The sequence below is a fragment of the Paramormyrops kingsleyae genome, chromosome 5, assembly GCF_048594095.1.
Source record: "Paramormyrops kingsleyae isolate MSU_618 chromosome 5, PKINGS_0.4, whole genome shotgun sequence".
In the NCBI taxonomy this organism is placed as follows: Eukaryota; Metazoa; Chordata; class Actinopteri; order Osteoglossiformes; family Mormyridae; genus Paramormyrops; species Paramormyrops kingsleyae.
In genome coordinates, this window is record NC_132801.1 from 1,344,695 (window position 1) to 1,363,500 (window position 18,806).

An 18,806-nucleotide genomic window follows, 5' to 3' on the forward strand; every position below is an offset into this window, starting at 1 on the left:
CTCCACACAGAAAGGTCCTACACTCAACCCAGGGATCGAACCCAGGACCTTTTTGCTGTGACGAAGTAGCACTAACCACTGCACCACCATGCTGGCCTAGGAAACTGTCATGTTGGTTAAATCCAGGTTTGAAATGCAGCCTAGCACTGTGCACACTGACCATCAGCACTGTACACACTGACCATCAGCACTGTGCACACTGACCATCAGCACTGTGCATACTGACCATCAGCACTGTGCACACTGACCATCAGCACTGTGCACACTGACCATCAGCACTGTACATAGTCAATCCTGGCTGTGTCAAACACATAGTTAACAAGAATAAGTATTTTTATGACAACAGAAACAAAATAAAACAATAAAACAGGTATTCTAGGTATTACAGGATGGCAGGAATTGAATGTGCTGTTTTAGAAGAGGAATGAGCAGGTTAAATACACTGTAGTTCACTACATAAGTGTCAGAAGGTAGAACCTGGTTAATGTTAATTCATGACTTCCAGTATCCTGTACTGTAAATCTACACAGTGTCTGACATTTTACTGTGGTTCCCTTAAAGCATTTATTAGCTTTTGGTTCCCTTTTCTTCCGTCATTAGGCCAAAGTGGCAGCACCTTCTACGTTTTCTATGTTCATATCAGAAGCTGAAATAACATGTTACACTTTCTTAGAAACTGCATTAAAATCTGCATTATAATTGTAAGCTTAGTCTGCATCACACATTTATGCAGAAATGTGGGTTTGAATCTATTGTTTCTAGGTGGAGCTGATTCACTGAGTACTTTCAGTAATGCGTATCTCTATGCAGAATGGCTCTTTTTTAAAATGTGTAAATTTGTAATAAGGAAGTCTGCTTCACTTCCTGCATATGCGTGATGATAGGGCTTTATACACTGCATATGTGTGATGATAGGGCTTTATACACTGCATATGTGTGATGATAGGGCTTTATACACTGCATATGTGTGATGATAGGGCTTTATACACTGCATATGTGTGATGATAGGGCTTTATACACTGCATATGTGTGATGATAGGGCTTTAAACACTGCATATGTGTGATGATAGGGCTTTATACACTGCATATGCGTGATGATAGGGCTTTATACACTGCATATGGTGGCCTGTGGTGGTGACCTCTGCCCCTTGCTGGGGACGTTCATTTTCACGTCGACCCAGTCTAGGGAAAAGTCAGCCTGGAGTCTCTCCCAGTAAACATGGGGAATAAAGCAGAGGATGTTCTGGATGTCATGCCTGCATTTACTATATGTGCATCTGTAAAACTCCACAGACACCAACGCTGGTACCACGACTAGAATGAAACATCTGGCTTTACAGTGGAATGACTGACACAAACACAGATTCTCAACATCAGCTCATCGCTTCTCATTTATGCAACTTCTGTGGAAATTCAATTCATGTTCATCTGGTCTGATAACAGCATTCCTTTAGTGCAGTGCTACAAATCGCTTCCAGAATCAGCTACTCAGACAGATTCAAAGATTCAAGGTCATTTCAGTCAAGGTAACCGATCCCAGTTGCTGACCCTGATTATGTTAGACTCAGTACGTTTCTTCACACAAAGCTAACGGCTTCTACTTCTAGCACATGCAAGGCTGTGACATTAGTACAATATCTTCTGTCTCTAGTGACTGCGGTTAGCTATTTCGGGCCATGAAGTGAGCATAAATACTTCTGCAAATTTTATGAGCTGCAGGCATGTGTGTGTTTGTGTGTGTGTGTGCGTGGTGTGTGTGTGCATTTGTGTGAGCAGCTGCCCCTTTTGCCCAAATGATTAAAAGTGTGAGTCTGAGTGCCCAATCACACTTTATTCTAATACAAATATGGATCATTAAACAGAAATAGTAAGTAAAAATTATTTGTACAGCACTTCTCACACACAGGTTAGACAGGGAGTGAAAAGGTGGGATGACCAGCGACAGCTGCTGCAGAGTCATACTCTGAAATCTTTTTTTTTCGGCTCTGCAGCTTATGAAAACTTAAAATCTGAAACAGATCCAAATAAATCCAACAAAGTGGAATACATGTGAACCTTTACTTTACTTTCACTTCCACATGCATTCATTTTTGAAACAGGTGGAAACACGGGCAGGTTCTCAAAAGGCACCAAGCGAAAATCAGCCCAAAACCGGCTCTGTCTTGGTGGAAATGAGGCATATGTGACGGTTTTTACATACACCTGTAAAGCGGAGTGATACAGCTGATGTGAAATGTCTGAGTGTGGTTTTACACTGCACTCACAGAACGCCTATTGTCCAATCATATTTCTTGGTTGGAAATAACTGTTGTATAAATGTTTTTAATCTGTCCCAAGGGCAGCAAAATAAAACAGAGGCCCCAGAACCAAGCCCTGTGGGACACCACAAGGCAGTGGAGAGGAATCAGACACAAAGTCACAAATAGGTTCAGTCCCACTCAGTCATGTAACCTCCTAATCACAATTTGATGGTCTACTGTGTCAAACAGAACTAAGGTCAAATAGAATTTAAGCAGAACAATCACTGACATCAGAGGACATTAAAATGTCATTTGACACCCTCAGAAGAACAGTTCCAGTAGAGTGACATTTCCAAAAGCCAGTCTTAAACTAATCATAAACATTGTGCCTATCCAACACACTCAAGTCGTTTGGCTACTTCCTTCTCTAAAATTTTTTGCATCTGTGGGAGTTTAGATATAGGAAGTTCTTGAGCACAGTAGGGTTCAAGTTAGGATTCGTTAATATGGGCTGGATAGTAGCTTGGTTAAAATATAAAGGAACACATCCTGCAGACAATGAAGAACTAATAACAGCTAAAACAACAGAGCCAATGGCTGACAAAACTTAAAAAAGTAATGCAGATGGTAATATATCCAAGGGGTATAATGGCCTTATATTCATAACGAAAGCCATCATATCCTGTAAGCTGATAAGAGTCAAGAACAGTCAGAGTTGGAGCTAGAGCTCAATGGGCAAGTGGATACTGGAGTTAATAGGCGTTACCTTATCAACAAAGAAAGAAGGAAACTTGTTGCAATCGTTCACAGAGAAATGGGGTAAAGCTGATGGGGCTGAGAAACAATGTTTTTGATGGTTCCACTAAAGATGAAATTAAGTTTAGCGAAAAAAGCAGTCCAGGCTTCCTTTGCTGAAGAAATTCGTAGATCTTTATTACTTCTAGCCCAGTGGCTTTCCACTGTCACTCTGTCCTGAGACACTTCAGTCTCAAACAGTGAGCGGCATCTGTCATCCACGGAGAAGTGCTGCAGATGGCCCTGGTCTTATAGCGTGCCACTTCATCCAGTGAAGTGTTTGTGCCACTTCATCCAGTAGAGTGGAGCAATGTTCAATAAAAGGCTGCATTGAAAACTCAGCATCACTGAGATTTGCATTAACTTCACAAAAATAAGCTGAGAACTGCTCAGCCGTACTTGGAGTAATGACACGAGATCACAACGTTCTTTTGATACACAATAGGTCTGCGTTTACAGAACACGCAAAGAAAATACATTTATCATCATGAAGTAAATGGGTATGATCAATATCTAGTCCTAAAGACGTGGTCCAAAGTACGACCACCCATGTATGTGGCATCTGAGACATGCTGCTTAAGTCAAAATAATTCAATAATATAAGAAATTCAGGTCCCACTTCGCAATAAGGCTCCATTTTGCCACTTGTAGATGGTAGTAACTCATTCATAAAATGAAAATAGTGTTATAATTTGTTTAAAATTGTCTATTAATAATTTACAAAGTGTCACAACCTAATTAATAACCAGATTATAAACCATTCATAAACCCTTTATATGGGGAGCCTTATTGTAAAGTGGCACCAAATTGGTCATAATTTGTTGTATCATCGATATTTAAGTTAAAATCCTAAACTTTTATCACTTTGTCCAGCTTAACAGAAGTCAGAGTCTGTGAACTCAGATAAAAACTGTCCTGCTGGACCAGGAGGTCAATAAATTACAACTCATCAGAAAGCAGACTGCTGCAGGGGCGTGACAAAGGGTGGGCTTGCTGTTAGGGTGGCATTGCGGCTCACTGCAGCTCCACCCCTACAGCACTGCGAATTCACATCTTATCTTCCAACCTCTCTGTGCATAGTCTGCTTGTTCTGTGCAGGGTTTCCCCCTGCAGTGCAAAGGCTTGCTGTATTGTTAAAATGGCACCTCTAAGTGATAAATGTGGTATGTGTTTGTTCTGTGATTGTCTGGCGTCCCATCCAGGGTGCTCCCCTGCCCTGTGTCTGGGATAAATGTCACATCAAACCAAATGTTTTGTTGGCTCACCACAATTATTTCAGACCCACACATCATGGAATGCCTGGCCTTGCAGAACACACACACACACTCGCAGTCACACACCATACTGGGTGTATGTTTGTATCTGTTATTATCAGAGAGAATGTGGTCTTCATTTTGCCTGCTGAGATTCCTCTGATTGGATTAAATTAATTTCTTACAAAGATATGGGCCACAGGAATAAGACAAGCGTGAAGTTCAGCTTCTGGGCTGATGCCCGTGCTGGAGAAACTCTGTGTTGTTAGACGCTTGGTAAAGATGCAGCCTGTAGTTTTCTGATCCTTGAATCTCCTTCATGCTGAAGCCTCTTATTGGATGGTGTTTGCATAGATGAGATCATTATCTAGGGGGCTTGTGGTGAAGTTTTCATAGATACAATCATTCTTGCAGGATTCAGAGGTGACGCGGTTAGGGCCTTTGTGTAGGTTTACAACAGTATCTGCAGCTGGCTGCTGGAACGTCACGTCATAGTCATCCACCCTCTGAAGAACGTAACAAGAGTTAGAGGAACAGAAAGGCTGAACATCACTTCTTAGAAGGATGGAGGACTCTCATCAGAACAGGATCAGATCTGCCCTCTTTGTATGTGTGTGTGTGCAGTATGTGTAACATTCAGATGTACTTACCCTCTGATTTCCCAGCTTTGAGTCGTACCTTGATAATTGCAGCCACAATCAAGCCAAACACCAGGGCTGCGACACCCAGACCCACAGAGATGTAAACCAGCTGATCTGGGAACAGTGATCACAGGTCACCTACAGAAACCATCACTGAGAACATGAGGGGCTACATGCTGACAGCCGTCAGAGACACACAGGAAAGGTGTCCATAAGGAATACATGTCATTAGTATTGAATAAACAGACAAACACGGATGCTGTGACTCATACGAAATCCAGTCCTTATATGAAAACACTGAAAGGCTGGACTTTACTCAGCGTCCTGCTGTAGTTTCAGGTGTTTCTGACTCTTATCAGGACACTGTAGATATTCTTCTTTTTTCAGTAGCATAGAGGTAACTGTGTGTCGTAACTACAGGGAATCAAGTGTAACTGAAACAAATCTGCCAATGTAACACAAACATCTTTACTATTATTTCAAATTATTCACATTTATTATGCTTGTATTATTCAATGTCAATGTCGAAGTAAACTTTATTGTCATCAAGAAACTGTAACTGTGGTGAACAGTGGCAAATTACTACAGCAGAGTTCACACACTAGGCTCTGTTTACGTAAACGCACAACCCACCTCCACGTCTTTTACCCGACAAAGAGGCCCATCTGTTGGCTTAGTAGCATGCTAGCCTGTCTAGCTAGATGGCCGAGTCCGTGATGTTCGAGTGTAGCCATGTTTCCTTGAAAATATGGATACAACAGTCCTGAGCTAATAATTCCTACACAGGAGAGACAAGATGTTCCATGAGACTACCCCTTTGGGTCGCCTCAAACTTGGACCCGAATGCCACCATGCACCATTCCTACACAGGAGAGACCCCTTTGGGTCGCCTCAAACTTGGACCCAAATGCCACCATGCAGCGGGTGATGCCTCAGCACCACACCAGCCCTGATCCCCAACAGGCCTGACCCTATTAGCTCTCCAATGGTTTCGACTCGTCCGGGGATGGGGCTCCCGAAGGCTTCCCCCCATCCCCTTCATGATGCGTGCAGCCTTCCTGTGGGCAGCTGCAGTAGAGCTACTCCTCTGCAGAGCAGGAGGGTGTCATGTCTGTTTATTTCAAGCTGTTGTAAGTTGTTTCATGGTGGCTAGAGTGCCAACCGCACCACTAACCCCCAAAATTTTCTCACTGCAAGTTGGCGGACCGCTCGCACTGCGGGACGCAGTTTAACGTCATACGCAGGACACTGGGAATTTATAAGTCTTAGTTAAAATATTCATCAAGAGCGTGGGATTCATGTTTCGCTTGAACATTTATATTGTTATAGGAAACAAAAATAAGCAAGCTGTGCAGTTTTAATGCCCGCTTCTTTTCTGGATTATGTAGTATGTGTTTAGCATTAAAGTTTACCGTACGAGTTCTGCAAGCACTCTTCAAGCCATTCCTAATCATTTCATCCTTGCTGTTTCGATCACTCAAAAATAGACGCGTTTGTGGGATATTGATTTATTAAAACTGTTTCTTTCTTTATAAATACTACAATACTAATTGCAGAAATTTATATTTTACAGTATTACAGTATTTTGCAGCCTAATTACAAAATACTAACTACTATGAGACATCTAACAACATACAGTGCAACATTACACATGGGGCAGTAAAGTGACATGGACCAGACCGAAGTACCATGTGGAGCAGTGGTTAGAATACAGAGAATGCTATAGCAGTATAAAAATTAGCAACCTGGTTGCTGTAGAGACAGCAAATAGACATTATTTCACGTCTCAGCCTTATACAAAACAAGTAAGACCCCAAAACGAAGGAGCTGACCAAGATGGTGTTCTCGCACTGCCCCCTGGTGGACATGACCTTTAATCTTACAATAAGACAAAAACCTCGCCTGAAAGTATAGTCAGTTCACTACTTGGGTTACAGACGCGTCGCCTCGCATGAAGTATATCAAAGCCCTAAAGTGAACACACGGTGGAAGAGTTAATAACACAGGAGGATCGGACAGGGAACACCCAAGACACAGACAAACGTACATGCCACGATCAGGAAAGCAACTATAACCATAACAACAACAACAATAATACAGGTGCTATGTACAACACACAGACATAGGGCAACATACACGAGCGCTCGCGAGGCATGCCGGGATATATCGCACCGGCGCTACGCTTTTTTTATGGTTCATGATATTTTTGTGCATTTATATATTTCAGGTTTAGTTCTCCATAGTTTGCTCTCCACATCCCAGTGCATTTCTGCGACCTTTCTGTGCCTGACGAAAAAAATGACAACTGTCGCATATCTGAAAGTGACAGTCTGCTGAGTGTGTTTCTGACAAATGCTACTTTAACTTCAAATTAAACTGAAATAAATCTGTCCCAATATTATTTCAATTTAGTTTGCCTTCAGGGTGCTTAGATGCGATCACAATGTGATTTAATGTGATTACCTAGAGATGTTTCAAAATTGCTCAGATCAGCTTGTGGGCTGACGTAGCTTCTGAAAAACTTACAAAACGGTCGGAATGGAGAGCCTTCACAGGTAAGAAAAGCATGGATGAGAATAAAGAAAGAATTAAGCAGTGTGGGAATTTGATCCTCATAGGGTCCCTTTCTGATCTATCTGCACGCGCAGAGATCAGCTTCTCTCTTGTACGGCAATTCTCAGTGCAGCCACTAGGTGTCACTGTATCAATAAGCCCAGCATGGGGACGTGTGAATCAGAGCGAGGAGGGCAGGGAACAGAGAGAGAAGAAGGAAGAGGATAAGGCTGCAGTTTGTCAGACGTCATCTGCAGACCATCAATAGGAGAGGTGCTGTGAGAAGCGGCTGAGAGTAATTAATCAGAAGGAAGTAAGACAGAGGCAGAGAGTGAGACACATTTACCGCGGGACGGGGGGTAACTGGGGGCCGCAGATCAGCATGAGGTACCTGCTTGCCGTCGTCTGCCTCCTGCGAGGTGAGTGCTGAGTGTGTGACCCTCTGTGTGAACAAAGCGACGCTCTGCACCGCTGTGCTGCCTCTGAAAGCCGCTTTATTCCAGTTTGTATTAAATACTAAACTCCTCTCCTTTGATTGACAGCTTGGCGTGATGCAAACTCCACTGAGGTGACAGGATATGAGGGAGGTGGAGTCAGCATCAGGTGTAACTACTCAGAAGAATATAAGGGCAACAGTAAATACCTGTGTAAAGGTGGCCGCATGTCATGTGAGGATCTCATTAAAACTGAGAAAAATAATGAGTGGGTGACAGAGGGGAGATTTTCACTGTATGACGACCCTGCAGTGGGATTCTTCACCGTGAACATCACTGGGTTACAGCTAATGGATACTGGGACATACTGGTGTGTGGTAGATGTCAACTGGTGGCCTAATACATACACTGAAGTTTCTCTGAATGTTCTGAAAGGTAAGAGTCTGAAACAGAAATTCCTGTGAGTTTTTCTGCATAACCTCCCTCTCTGCTTGTCTAATCATATATTACAGATAATGTTATAGATTATTTTTTTGTACATATTAGTTAGAACCATTACCTTAGTCTAACCCTATTTGTGATACAGAGCAAGAAACACATTTAAAACACACACACACACACATTTAAAATGTACAAAAAAATATTATTTGGCTGTCTTTTGTTGCATGAAGACTAAACATTCGACATTACATTCATATTATTGTATGTTTTTACCCTAAAAAACGTCAAATTTTTATTACTGAAAAATGTGTCTACAAACATTACTGTGCAAAAGTCTCAGGGAGTGAAGGAAGAGTATGTTAAAATGATATTCATGATGGTGTAACTTATATTATGTCTGTCAGTGTGTGTCAGCTTAGCCATTGCAAAACTAAAGTCACCCCTGTATATGCAGCAACCATCACCAATATCTATTTGTTGATTTGACCACTAGCATGCCATGTTTGTCTAAGCGATACTTCATCTAATTATGTAACTAATTAAGGTAATTAAGTGAGTTGATGAAATTTAACAAATTTGTGTAAGTTTTGGAACTGAAGTGGTGTTCTTTCATTTGTACATATTCTAATGTTACATTTTGAGCGAAAAATCCAGGTAAATAGCTTTAAACATGTTCCTCAGCTGCCTGAGACTTTCGCACAGCCCTGTGTGTTCTGACATGTAGAAAACAAATAGTACTAACGCTTCATTTGTGCTGGACGCAGACAGAGCTTCTGCCCTACAGTTGCAGCAGCCATCAGTCCATGATCTCCTCAGCTTACCTCATAGCTGTTCTCTCTGCTCCTTTTGCACGTCTGATTCTCTCATTGGCACCTTCAAGCTACATTACATCAGTCTCATTCACTTTCAGCTTTTGCCCTCTTGTCAGTTCATATATTTACGTTTATTTACATTGTGTTTTATGAATATAATTCTATTTACTGTATTTTTGTCTGTATGAAAACTCCATGTGCATGTTTGTGTTGTCAAATGAACTTTGATTCTGAGTCTATTAGATGAATATTTTTGCAGTTGCCAATTATTGCAGAATATTAGAAATGTATTACAGGACCTTCAGATGATCATGATCATGATCATGAGTCACCATTTTCCATGACTAGTTTCATGTCACAGCTCTACATCAGGCACGTGATACTGACATGCAGTGTTCAGACTCCAAACTGTTTCCTGAACACTATTGCACAGAGAGCAGCTGCTTAACTGAACAAATCAGAATGAAAGGGCATGTTTTGGTTGTTTTAGTCGCATCTTCCGTTAGCTTGTGAGAGCATCAGGAAACTTGTTGTGCAAAAGTACTCAGTTTAGGCCGGATGGTGTCCCTAAAACAATAAGCTGATAACGACAAAGCAAAGGAGGTCAATCATTCAGGGCTGGTTAAAGCACAGGCCGTCCCCGGGTTAAGAACGACTTACTTACGTACACCTCATACTTATGAACAAACTGCCATAGAGTCTATTATATTAAAAATTTGGGTTAAATATAATGGTTTGTGATAATAAACCCACACGCTACTTTGTGACGCTCATTGAAACATTGTGCTTCAGCAGTCTGTTGGCTCATGGTACAGTATAGTAACAGATGTAGATACTCTTATTATTACTATGTACTATATTTTACTGTTATTCTTACTATGTACTGTACTATTATTGTTCTGACTTACGTACAAATTTAACTTAAGGATCGGATCTTGTTCGTAACCTGGGGCTGCCTGCAATAATTCTCCAGGCTCACATTTACCGCATCAGCTAATTTCATGGCTCTGCACTGGTTACACTGGGGAACCAGCTTTGATGTGCTGTCAGCTGTTTTCATTCAGAAAACTAGAGCACTGCAGGCAAACCCCTTTAGTTGTGCTGCTGCACATTTTGTCTTGATATCTGACTTTTTCTGTCTTCCCTTTGAAGGGCCAGACTCCACAAACACCACAAAGCCAACAGGAACAGCAACAACAGCAATAAAAGGAACAGCAACAGACAGAACAATTCAACCAACGGTAATATCAACTACACCGGCGATTTCGGTGGCTGCATCAGTAAAGCCTTCTGGAACCACACCCCGAAGGACAACATCACCAGGTAAGCAGATTAACCGTCATTATTACAGACTGTTTCCGGCTTATGACTGGGTTCCGCTCTAACATGACAGGCCGTATGTCAAAATGGACATTTGCCAGTATGGGATAATAATCACACAGACATTTAGGTGCCAGTATGAGACTGGGAGATGCGTGTGACGCTGGGATGGTCACGCTGCCATTCGCTGCTGTACTTCCCCACAGTGACTATCGTACAGTGCACAGTGCACACTAGACTGCGTAGTGTCACCAGGTGTATGGCTGCGTGAAATTCATTTTTATATACATTTGTTTAATTTTAAAAAAGCGTTGCAAGTCACGTAGGTTGGGGACAGTCTGTATTTGGTGCTATCAAGTTGGTGTCGACTCCTGGTGACCATACAGACGGTCGGCCTCCAGAATGTCCGGTCTTCTTTGGGGGTCTGCAGGCTCCCTAGTGGCATGTTCATTGGTGTGATAACTGATAACCCATAAACATACCTGATTACATTTATAGGTACCGTTTAAAAAGCACTGTAGCACTCAAATGACATCATGCTAAAATTTTTACATTGCTTAATTAAAAATGATTAAGGTAGCAGAACATAGTTTTAACAAACTTCTACTGCACAAATTAGGCTGAGAATCAGGTGGTGTCGCCCATATATATGTATGTACGGTTCTCATGTGCTGAATCCATGCCTTGAAGAATTTAACACTTGCCCTTCCTGTTTGCGATTCCGCCTAAAGCCTTCTGCCTGATTGCTGACTGCTGGGTTTTCACCATTTCCTGTGTTCAGACCACATGTATGGCTTGTGCTTTTGCACCTTTGCCAATCTTTCTTTCGGTTAAGACCCTCGCCGGCTTTTGAGCTGTTCTGTAGACATCAGGGGGTCATACGAGGTACTAGGTAGGTGGACCTGATAGAGTCCACTGAGAATATGATCCACACCGTCACCATGACTCAGGTGCAGCACTATATAGAGTTGGACCCTGTATCTAGCTTGTATACACTTTGGGATGGAGTTTGACTTCATATCTGACCTTTCACCTTTCCAGGGGAGCCCCTACAAGAAGAATCTGAATGTTGTTTTCCTAAATTTCTAAATTATAAAATATTATTCTGTCACATTTGACTTCATCTCCAAATGTAGCCAATAATAAACTAGTTCTGTATCTTACCATCACTCATAGAGAAAAGGGCAATGTCATACATGACCTGCTAAAACTCTACACTGTTACAGTGTATCGAGTTCTGTGAGAGTTAGAAGGTCCATATTTCCTGCCTTTCAGAAACGCTGCTGCCCATAACTGTGGGGCTGACTGTGGTTCTGCTGCTGCTTGGACTCACTCTGCCGATCTTCTACAGACAGAAGAGAAAGAAACCAGCAGGTGGCTGTTAGACACTCTCACCGAACACAGGCTGGAAACACAAACCTTTAGTGCGTCTGTGACACACACACCCATGCACATGCACACGTCTGCATAATCAGCCATCAACATGCTTCAAACAGCACGCTGCATGTTTTAAACCATCAGTGATACACGCTAGGCTCTCTGTATTCTTATACAGGAAGTATGTTACCGAACTTTATTTAGATTCCCCATTTACTTACTGTCCCATGAATAGGTAATATATGAAAAATATTATATTCTATTGTAGGTTCTGTCTGGTAATAAACTGCAGTGTTATTATCCAAAAATGCAAAGCCCAGAGACATTCATATCCTGGCTAAACTGAAAACACTACAGAACTGGTGTTTTTTCTCTCTAAAGTAAAAAATGACATAAGACTCTTCTCTCTAAACAACCTTGTAATCTGAGCTGAAATGTAAAAGCTTGTGGTGTTTCTGAGCTCTGGTCTTGGTGTTTGTTCCACAGCATCTAAACCCCTCCCTGACCGGACAGATACTGACACCAGACACCCAGACACAGTCAGTATTCCTCATGTATACAATCCTCACTCTGAATGATACTGTTACTGATGGCCCATGTCCTGTAAGTGGAGTAAAGTGTGTTTTTTATACTCTGTCTTACAGATACAGTGTAGCTCCGAATATGAGGAAATTAAAGACCAAAGTGATGTGGTTCCTTCCCTCTACTGCACAGTGGACTTCCCTGAAAGTGCTTCTCCCATGATTGTCTACTCCACTGTAAGCCCCCCCAAAGCCTCATGTTCAGATTCTATCAGCTATTCCACTGTCATCTTCACTGAGAATCCAGCCTGTACAAACGATTCAGCCATAAACTTCACGAAAGACTCTGAGTATGCCACCGTCAACCTCTAGGTCACACTGGACACTGGAAATAAATAATACTCAAAGAATATATCTGCAAGTTGTGTTTTCCCTAAAAATGGGAAACTATAAGGTATTTCCAAGGAACCATCCTGTATGATGTATCTGTTCTGGGAAGACCTCAGCTCACCCTCCAACCTCTGACCCTAACTCTACCCTCATCTGTGACCTCCAACCTCTGACTCTAACTCTACCCTCATCTGTGACCTCCAACCTCTGACTCTAACTCTACCCTCATCTGTGACCTCCAACCTCTGACCCTAACTCTACCCTCATCTGTGACCTCCAACCTCTGACCCTAACTCTACCCTCATCTGTGACCTCCAACCTCTGACCCTAACTCTACCCTCATCTGTGACCTCCAACCTCTGACCCTAACTCTACCCTCATCTGTGATCCCTCAGCTGGTCACTCCCAGCTCCTGCTCCAATGCTGACTTTCACGTGTTGCTGGTCATTCATTGGAAGTTCACCATAACAGGAGCTGAACCAAGACATTTCTGTAAAAAATATCTCATCGTTACGCAGAGGTGGGAAAAGGCTGATAAAAGCCGATTTCTTTTACATCCAAAATATCGTAAAACCTGTATTGTTGTCTTTGGCCAGAACTAGGCTATCCTGAGGTGGTGGGAAAATCAAAGCAGGTCCACTGTGCTGTAACACAGGACAGACTGGTTATTTAACATGAGGGTGAAGTGTCATTTCAGGTGTGATGTTCTTGGGGGAATGGAGGGAATGGACCTCAGCACACCTTAGGCTTGCTGGATAGATGTTTATCAGCTGGCTGGTGATGCCATCTGCCCAGAGTTATCGATGTACCTTGCAGCCACCATAAGCAGAGTCTCAGTGATGTAAAAGATATATATGCCAAATTTCAAGAAGATTGGATAATATTTAGGGGTTGCACACTTTGATCAGTTTTGTAAAAGTAGCAAATTTCACATTTTATTTTTTGCCTTAGAAAATGAAACACCCTACAGTCCATCCATCACAACTTAATTCCAACTGGGGTCACCAGAGCCTATCCTAGGAGCAACGGGCACAGACAGGAACCAACACACCATAGGGTGCACACACTCACTCAATTCACCAATCACACACACTTTTGGACTGTGGGAGGAAACCCACACAAGCACAGGGAGAGCATGCAAACTCCACACAGAAAGGTCCTACACTCAACCCAGGGATCGAACCCATGTTACACTTTCTTAGAAACTGCATTAAAATCTGCATTATAATTGTAAGCTTTGTCTGCATCACACATTTATGCAGAAATGTGGGTTTGAATCTATTGTTTCTAGGTGGAGCTGATTCACTGAGTACTTTCAGTAATGCGTATCTCTATGCAGAATGGCTCCTTTTTAAAATGTGTAAATTTGTAATAAGGAAGTCTGCTTCACTTCCTGCATATGCGTGATGATAGGGCTTTATACACTGCATATGTGTGATGATAGGGCTTTATACACTGCATATGGTGGCCTGTGGTGGTGACCTCTGCCCCTTGCTGGGGGACGTTCATTTTCACGTCGACCCAGTCTAGGGAAAAGTCAGCCTGGAGTCTCTCCCAATAAACATGGGGAATAAAGCAGAGGATGTCCTGGATGTCATGCCTGCATTTACTATATGTGCATCTGTAAAACTCCACAGACACCAAAGCTGGTACCATAACTAGAATGAAACATCTGGCTTTACAGTGGAATGACTGACACAAACACAGATTCTCAACATCAGCTCATCGCTTCTCATTTATGCAACTTCTGTGAAAATTCAATTCATGTTCATCTGGTCTGATAACAGCATTCCTTTAGTGCAGTGCTACAAATCGCTTCCAGAATCAGCTACTCAGACAGATTCAAAGATTCTAAGGCAGCACCAATTACTGATTTCAGCTACTTGCATAACATATTCACAAATGCATGTAGTAAGCAAGGTCATTTCAGTCAAGGTGACCGATCCCAGTTGCTGACCCTGATTATGTTAGACTCAGTACGTTTCTTCACACAACGTTGACAGCTTCTATCTCTACCACATGCAAGGCCGTGACTTTAGTACAATTTCTTCTCTCTCCTGTGACTGTGCCCTGTTATTTTGCACCACATATTGAGCACAAGTACTTCTGCAAAACGTGTGGGTAGGTTTGTGAGTGTGATGACAGCCAGAGTGAGAAAGGGGAAGAGGGGAGGTCAGCAAAAGGCAGCTTTAGAACCCAAAAGGGAATTAGATCATTTAGGAACTGAGGAGACATTTGCTTATACAGATGTTTGTGGGTTCTGGTCCCAGTAACAGAGGGACAAGAGCACAGGATTGTATGTCTAGAAGAAAGACTCAGAACACAAAGGCAGAGAGCTCTCGGGTTTGACAAGTACTCTGCTGTTTTTAACCCTAACACTTTATATATATATATATATATATATATATATACACACACACACACACACACACACACGTATATTACACTCAGCGGCAGGCAACTTCCAGGCTCAAAATTTCTAAGACTGTAGTAAACAAGAACAATGTGAAGCAGGAAACACTGGGAACAAGTAAAAATTAGCCAAGCGACTTTCTAATGGCAGCTTATCTAACAGCTTACTGAACAGTGTGTGTGTGTATATATACATAGAGAGAGATAGTGTGCATGTGTTAGGGTGTATATTGCCCCTTGGTGTATACTGCCCCCTGCTGGCAGTCAGTTCATTGTGTTTATGGCAGTAAGACAGCAGGTCTTACATCATATATGCATACATATGCTTATGTACTAGGCCCTCTTATCCTAAACAACATACATTTTCGGGAAAGCAGAGTCAGTCAGTCCTGGAAGCAGCTAGGGGTCAAGGGCCCTGCTCAGGGGCCCCACAGTTACCATGGGGTCACACACTCCCGACCTTCCGATCACACTGAGCCACATGCCACCTACCAGAATTTCCTTAAGGACAGATACGTATCCAACACCACAAAATGTATCAAGTGCATTCCAAGATGAAAATCTTTACATCGAGAATCCTCATCATATTTACATGAATTGTAAATTTTCTCTGAATTGTAAATTATATCTAAATATTTAATTACATTTTTATTTAACTATATTTTTAACTTCTATTTTTAATTATTTTTAAGATATAAAAAAGAGAAGAGAGTCTGTTTGTATCTGATCTGAAAGTAATACATTTGAAGTGAGGTGAACACAGCTTGGAATCTGTGGTAATCAAGGTACGTGACCCTCACACCATGATCCAGCCATGATCACTAGGGACCGATCACCTTAAATACAAAACTCCGTTTATAATTCTATGTTTGACTATAAAGGATTCTGTGCACTTAGTCACCACAAGCCATCCTGCTCACTATGATCCTGAACTGTGAAACTAGGTCCGCAAGTTGTTTTCTTTCTTGTGATTGGACAGTGTAATTCCCAGCCCTTTAAAATGACCAAAGGACACAGGGCTCTTTCATTCCCACATAATTTATGCAGTTTATCGAGAGGTGAGGGCAGCGGGTTCAAGCACAGAGGAGCTGTCTCCCTGAGACAGGCAACAGGAGACCAAAGAAGGGGTCCTCACTGTACTCAAGGTGCACCTCGTTTCAAAAAGAGGAAGGAAGGAGACAGGAAGGAAACAGCTATTTTCAGTCATTAACGTGTAAGGAACCACCCAGTGGCCCGATAATGGAATTCAGGCGGGCAGCCAATGGCTCTAAATGTGTGTATGTCTTTCTGAGGGCTTCAGAAAAAGTGGCTTCACTTCAAACCAAACCAGAAACAACAGCGTAATACAGCCGCAGTCCCTCGACTAGAAGAAGCACATGGGCTCGCAAACCACGGCTTTTATCATTATGTGTCCTGGGCTGCAGCATTTCTCATTCACAAAAGCCACAAATCCACCCCCCGTCTCCTTAAGAAGGAGCGCTTTCTCTCCTGCTCCTGTCCAGATGATCGATATTAAAACTGTCCACTGCAGCCACGGAGTTTAGGCTCTCAGCCAGGTTTCTGTGATGCACATGAGGCCGCAGAGATGGTACAGTCAAGCGGCGCTTAACCAACAGTGATACGTTCTGATAAATGAATCGTTAGGCGATTTCGCCGTTGTGAGAACATCATGGAGTGTACTTACACAAACCTAGATGGTGTAGCCCACTACAAACCGGGGCTACATGCTATAGCCCACTACACACCGGGGCTACATGCTATAGCCCACTACACACCGGGGCTGCATGCTATAGCCTAAATAGCGATAAACAGTACACTACAGTAAATACATAAACGAGTGTGGAAGTAAAATTGGACATTAGTAGGCCCGGGAGGGGAGGCATATTGGGTCTGTTATGTCTTAGGCCTTAGGCCAGAAGAGATTGTTTTGAATATTGTGTGACCTCGCTTTGTGATAGCTGCCTGCAGTTGGCTCCGCAGAAGCTCGGACCTTGGAGAGGCAGACAGTGGAGCAAAGGGGGGGAGAAACCACTTGCAGGAAGAGACTCGAAGCCGCCCCAACTGGTGCACAAAGAGTTATAGCTTAATAGAATAGTAGTAGTCAATATATAATATGTTATATGCAATTGATCGCATCATGTTAATCATACTTATGTTAATCATACTAATCATATGTTAACCATGTATTTTCAGTGATTCAGAGACAATACGTCAATGTGTTAATCATTAATCAATGGAACACCCAAACATTAACACTGATTCAATGTCATATAATTAATATCTATATACATATCTCATGTAGAGTCTAGAAGCCGAGGCTGTCTCCAGTTAGTTCCGTACAATGGGTGGACTTTACCTTGCTATCAAGGTGAACCAATGGAGCGGGAGAATTGTGTTTGTTATACGTTTCAGCTTAGTTTGTTGATGTTTCATGACCAATCAGGACTTAGAAGTCCTGGGAGTTATGGTTTATCTACTGGTTGCTCTGTGTGCGGGGGGGTGACTTGGTACCAAGCGCCAGAGTGTGATGGGAGCGCTTTGCTGAACTTGCTGGAATAAAAGAGATTTTCTTTACTCACCAACCTAAGAGGTCCAGATTTTTATTCTAAGTCCTTGATTTATAATTTTTCTACCACACCAGTAACATAGTTGCTTAGTATCATTTTAGTGTCACCTACTGTACATAACTGTATGTACTGTAGTTTTACACAACTGCCAGCGCAGTAGGTTTGTTTACACCAACATCACAACAAGCACGTGAGTAATGCATTGCGCCACAATGTTTCGATGACTAAGGCATCGCTAGGCGATAGTCCCTCCTCACATGTTCAGGAATACTTCATTAAAAAGGTTTAGCAAGAGCAATAAAAAGCAATAAGAAAACATTCCTATTCCATGTTATGGTAACAGGAGAAAAGTATGTAAAAAGTTACTGAGAAAAACGTGAAGTTAGCCCACATAAAGTAGCAAAAAGACAGCAGAAGTCACAGGAGCTGCTGTGACAGGAAGCTGCTCAGGGCAGAGAAGGAGATACTAAATACATAGCGAGCTGTTGAACACAGGACACGCATCCCCTGCCACATGTTCACATCCGTGTAAGTATGTACATGTACATTATCGTCATGGCTGTCACCCCTCCTGCGTCCACCCATGACTCATTCAATTAGAGTCAGAGCCAGGAATACCACCACAAGAAGCAGGCCTCAACTCTTACATAAAAAACATGTTTCCATAGATCTGATCATTATCTAGGGGGCTTGTGGTGAAGTTTTCATAGATACAATCATTCTTTGCGTAGGTTTACAACAGTATCTGCAGCTGGCTGCTGGAACGTCACGTCATAGTCATCCACCCTCTACATAAGTTAGAGGAACAGAAAGGCTGATCATCACCTCTTAGAAGGATGGAGGACTCTCATCAGAACCTGTGCTACAGGAACAGCTCTGCCTGTACAAGTTACACATAGAAACTACAGGTCAATGATGATAATTATAATGTTCTGATTACCTTTTCTCGGTTTCCAGTGCCTATGGGTGCCATGCTGGGATTCTGAATGCTGCAGGAGATGGTTTCTGTGGATCACATCAATGACATTTCTGATGTGTTTTTGCGGGGTC

General features: G+C 42.4%; 1 protein-coding gene across 4 annotated transcripts; it reads left to right on the forward strand.

The window, feature by feature from the left end:
* The first annotated feature begins 7,673 nt into the window (after positions 1–7,673).
* LOC111847429 (uncharacterized) lies at positions 7,674–14,362 on the forward strand. Of its 4 annotated transcripts, none has more exons than XM_072711811.1 (7): positions 7,674–7,901; positions 8,025–8,150; positions 8,229–8,351; positions 10,322–10,492; positions 11,765–11,863; positions 12,353–12,405; positions 12,511–14,362. In XM_072711811.1, exons 1-7 carry the CDS (start codon positions 7,865–7,867, stop codon positions 12,757–12,759), a joined length of 858 nt encoding a protein of 285 aa, XP_072567912.1. In that variant the 5' UTR covers positions 7,674–7,864; the 3' UTR covers positions 12,760–14,362. The 4 variants fall into 4 exon arrangements, with proteins under 4 accessions (XP_072567912.1, XP_072567913.1, XP_072567910.1 ...); XM_072711812.1 differs by having other exon boundaries at positions 8,025–8,135; XM_072711809.1 differs by having other exon boundaries at positions 8,025–8,351.
* The last annotated feature ends 4,444 nt before the right edge of the window (positions 14,363–18,806 follow it).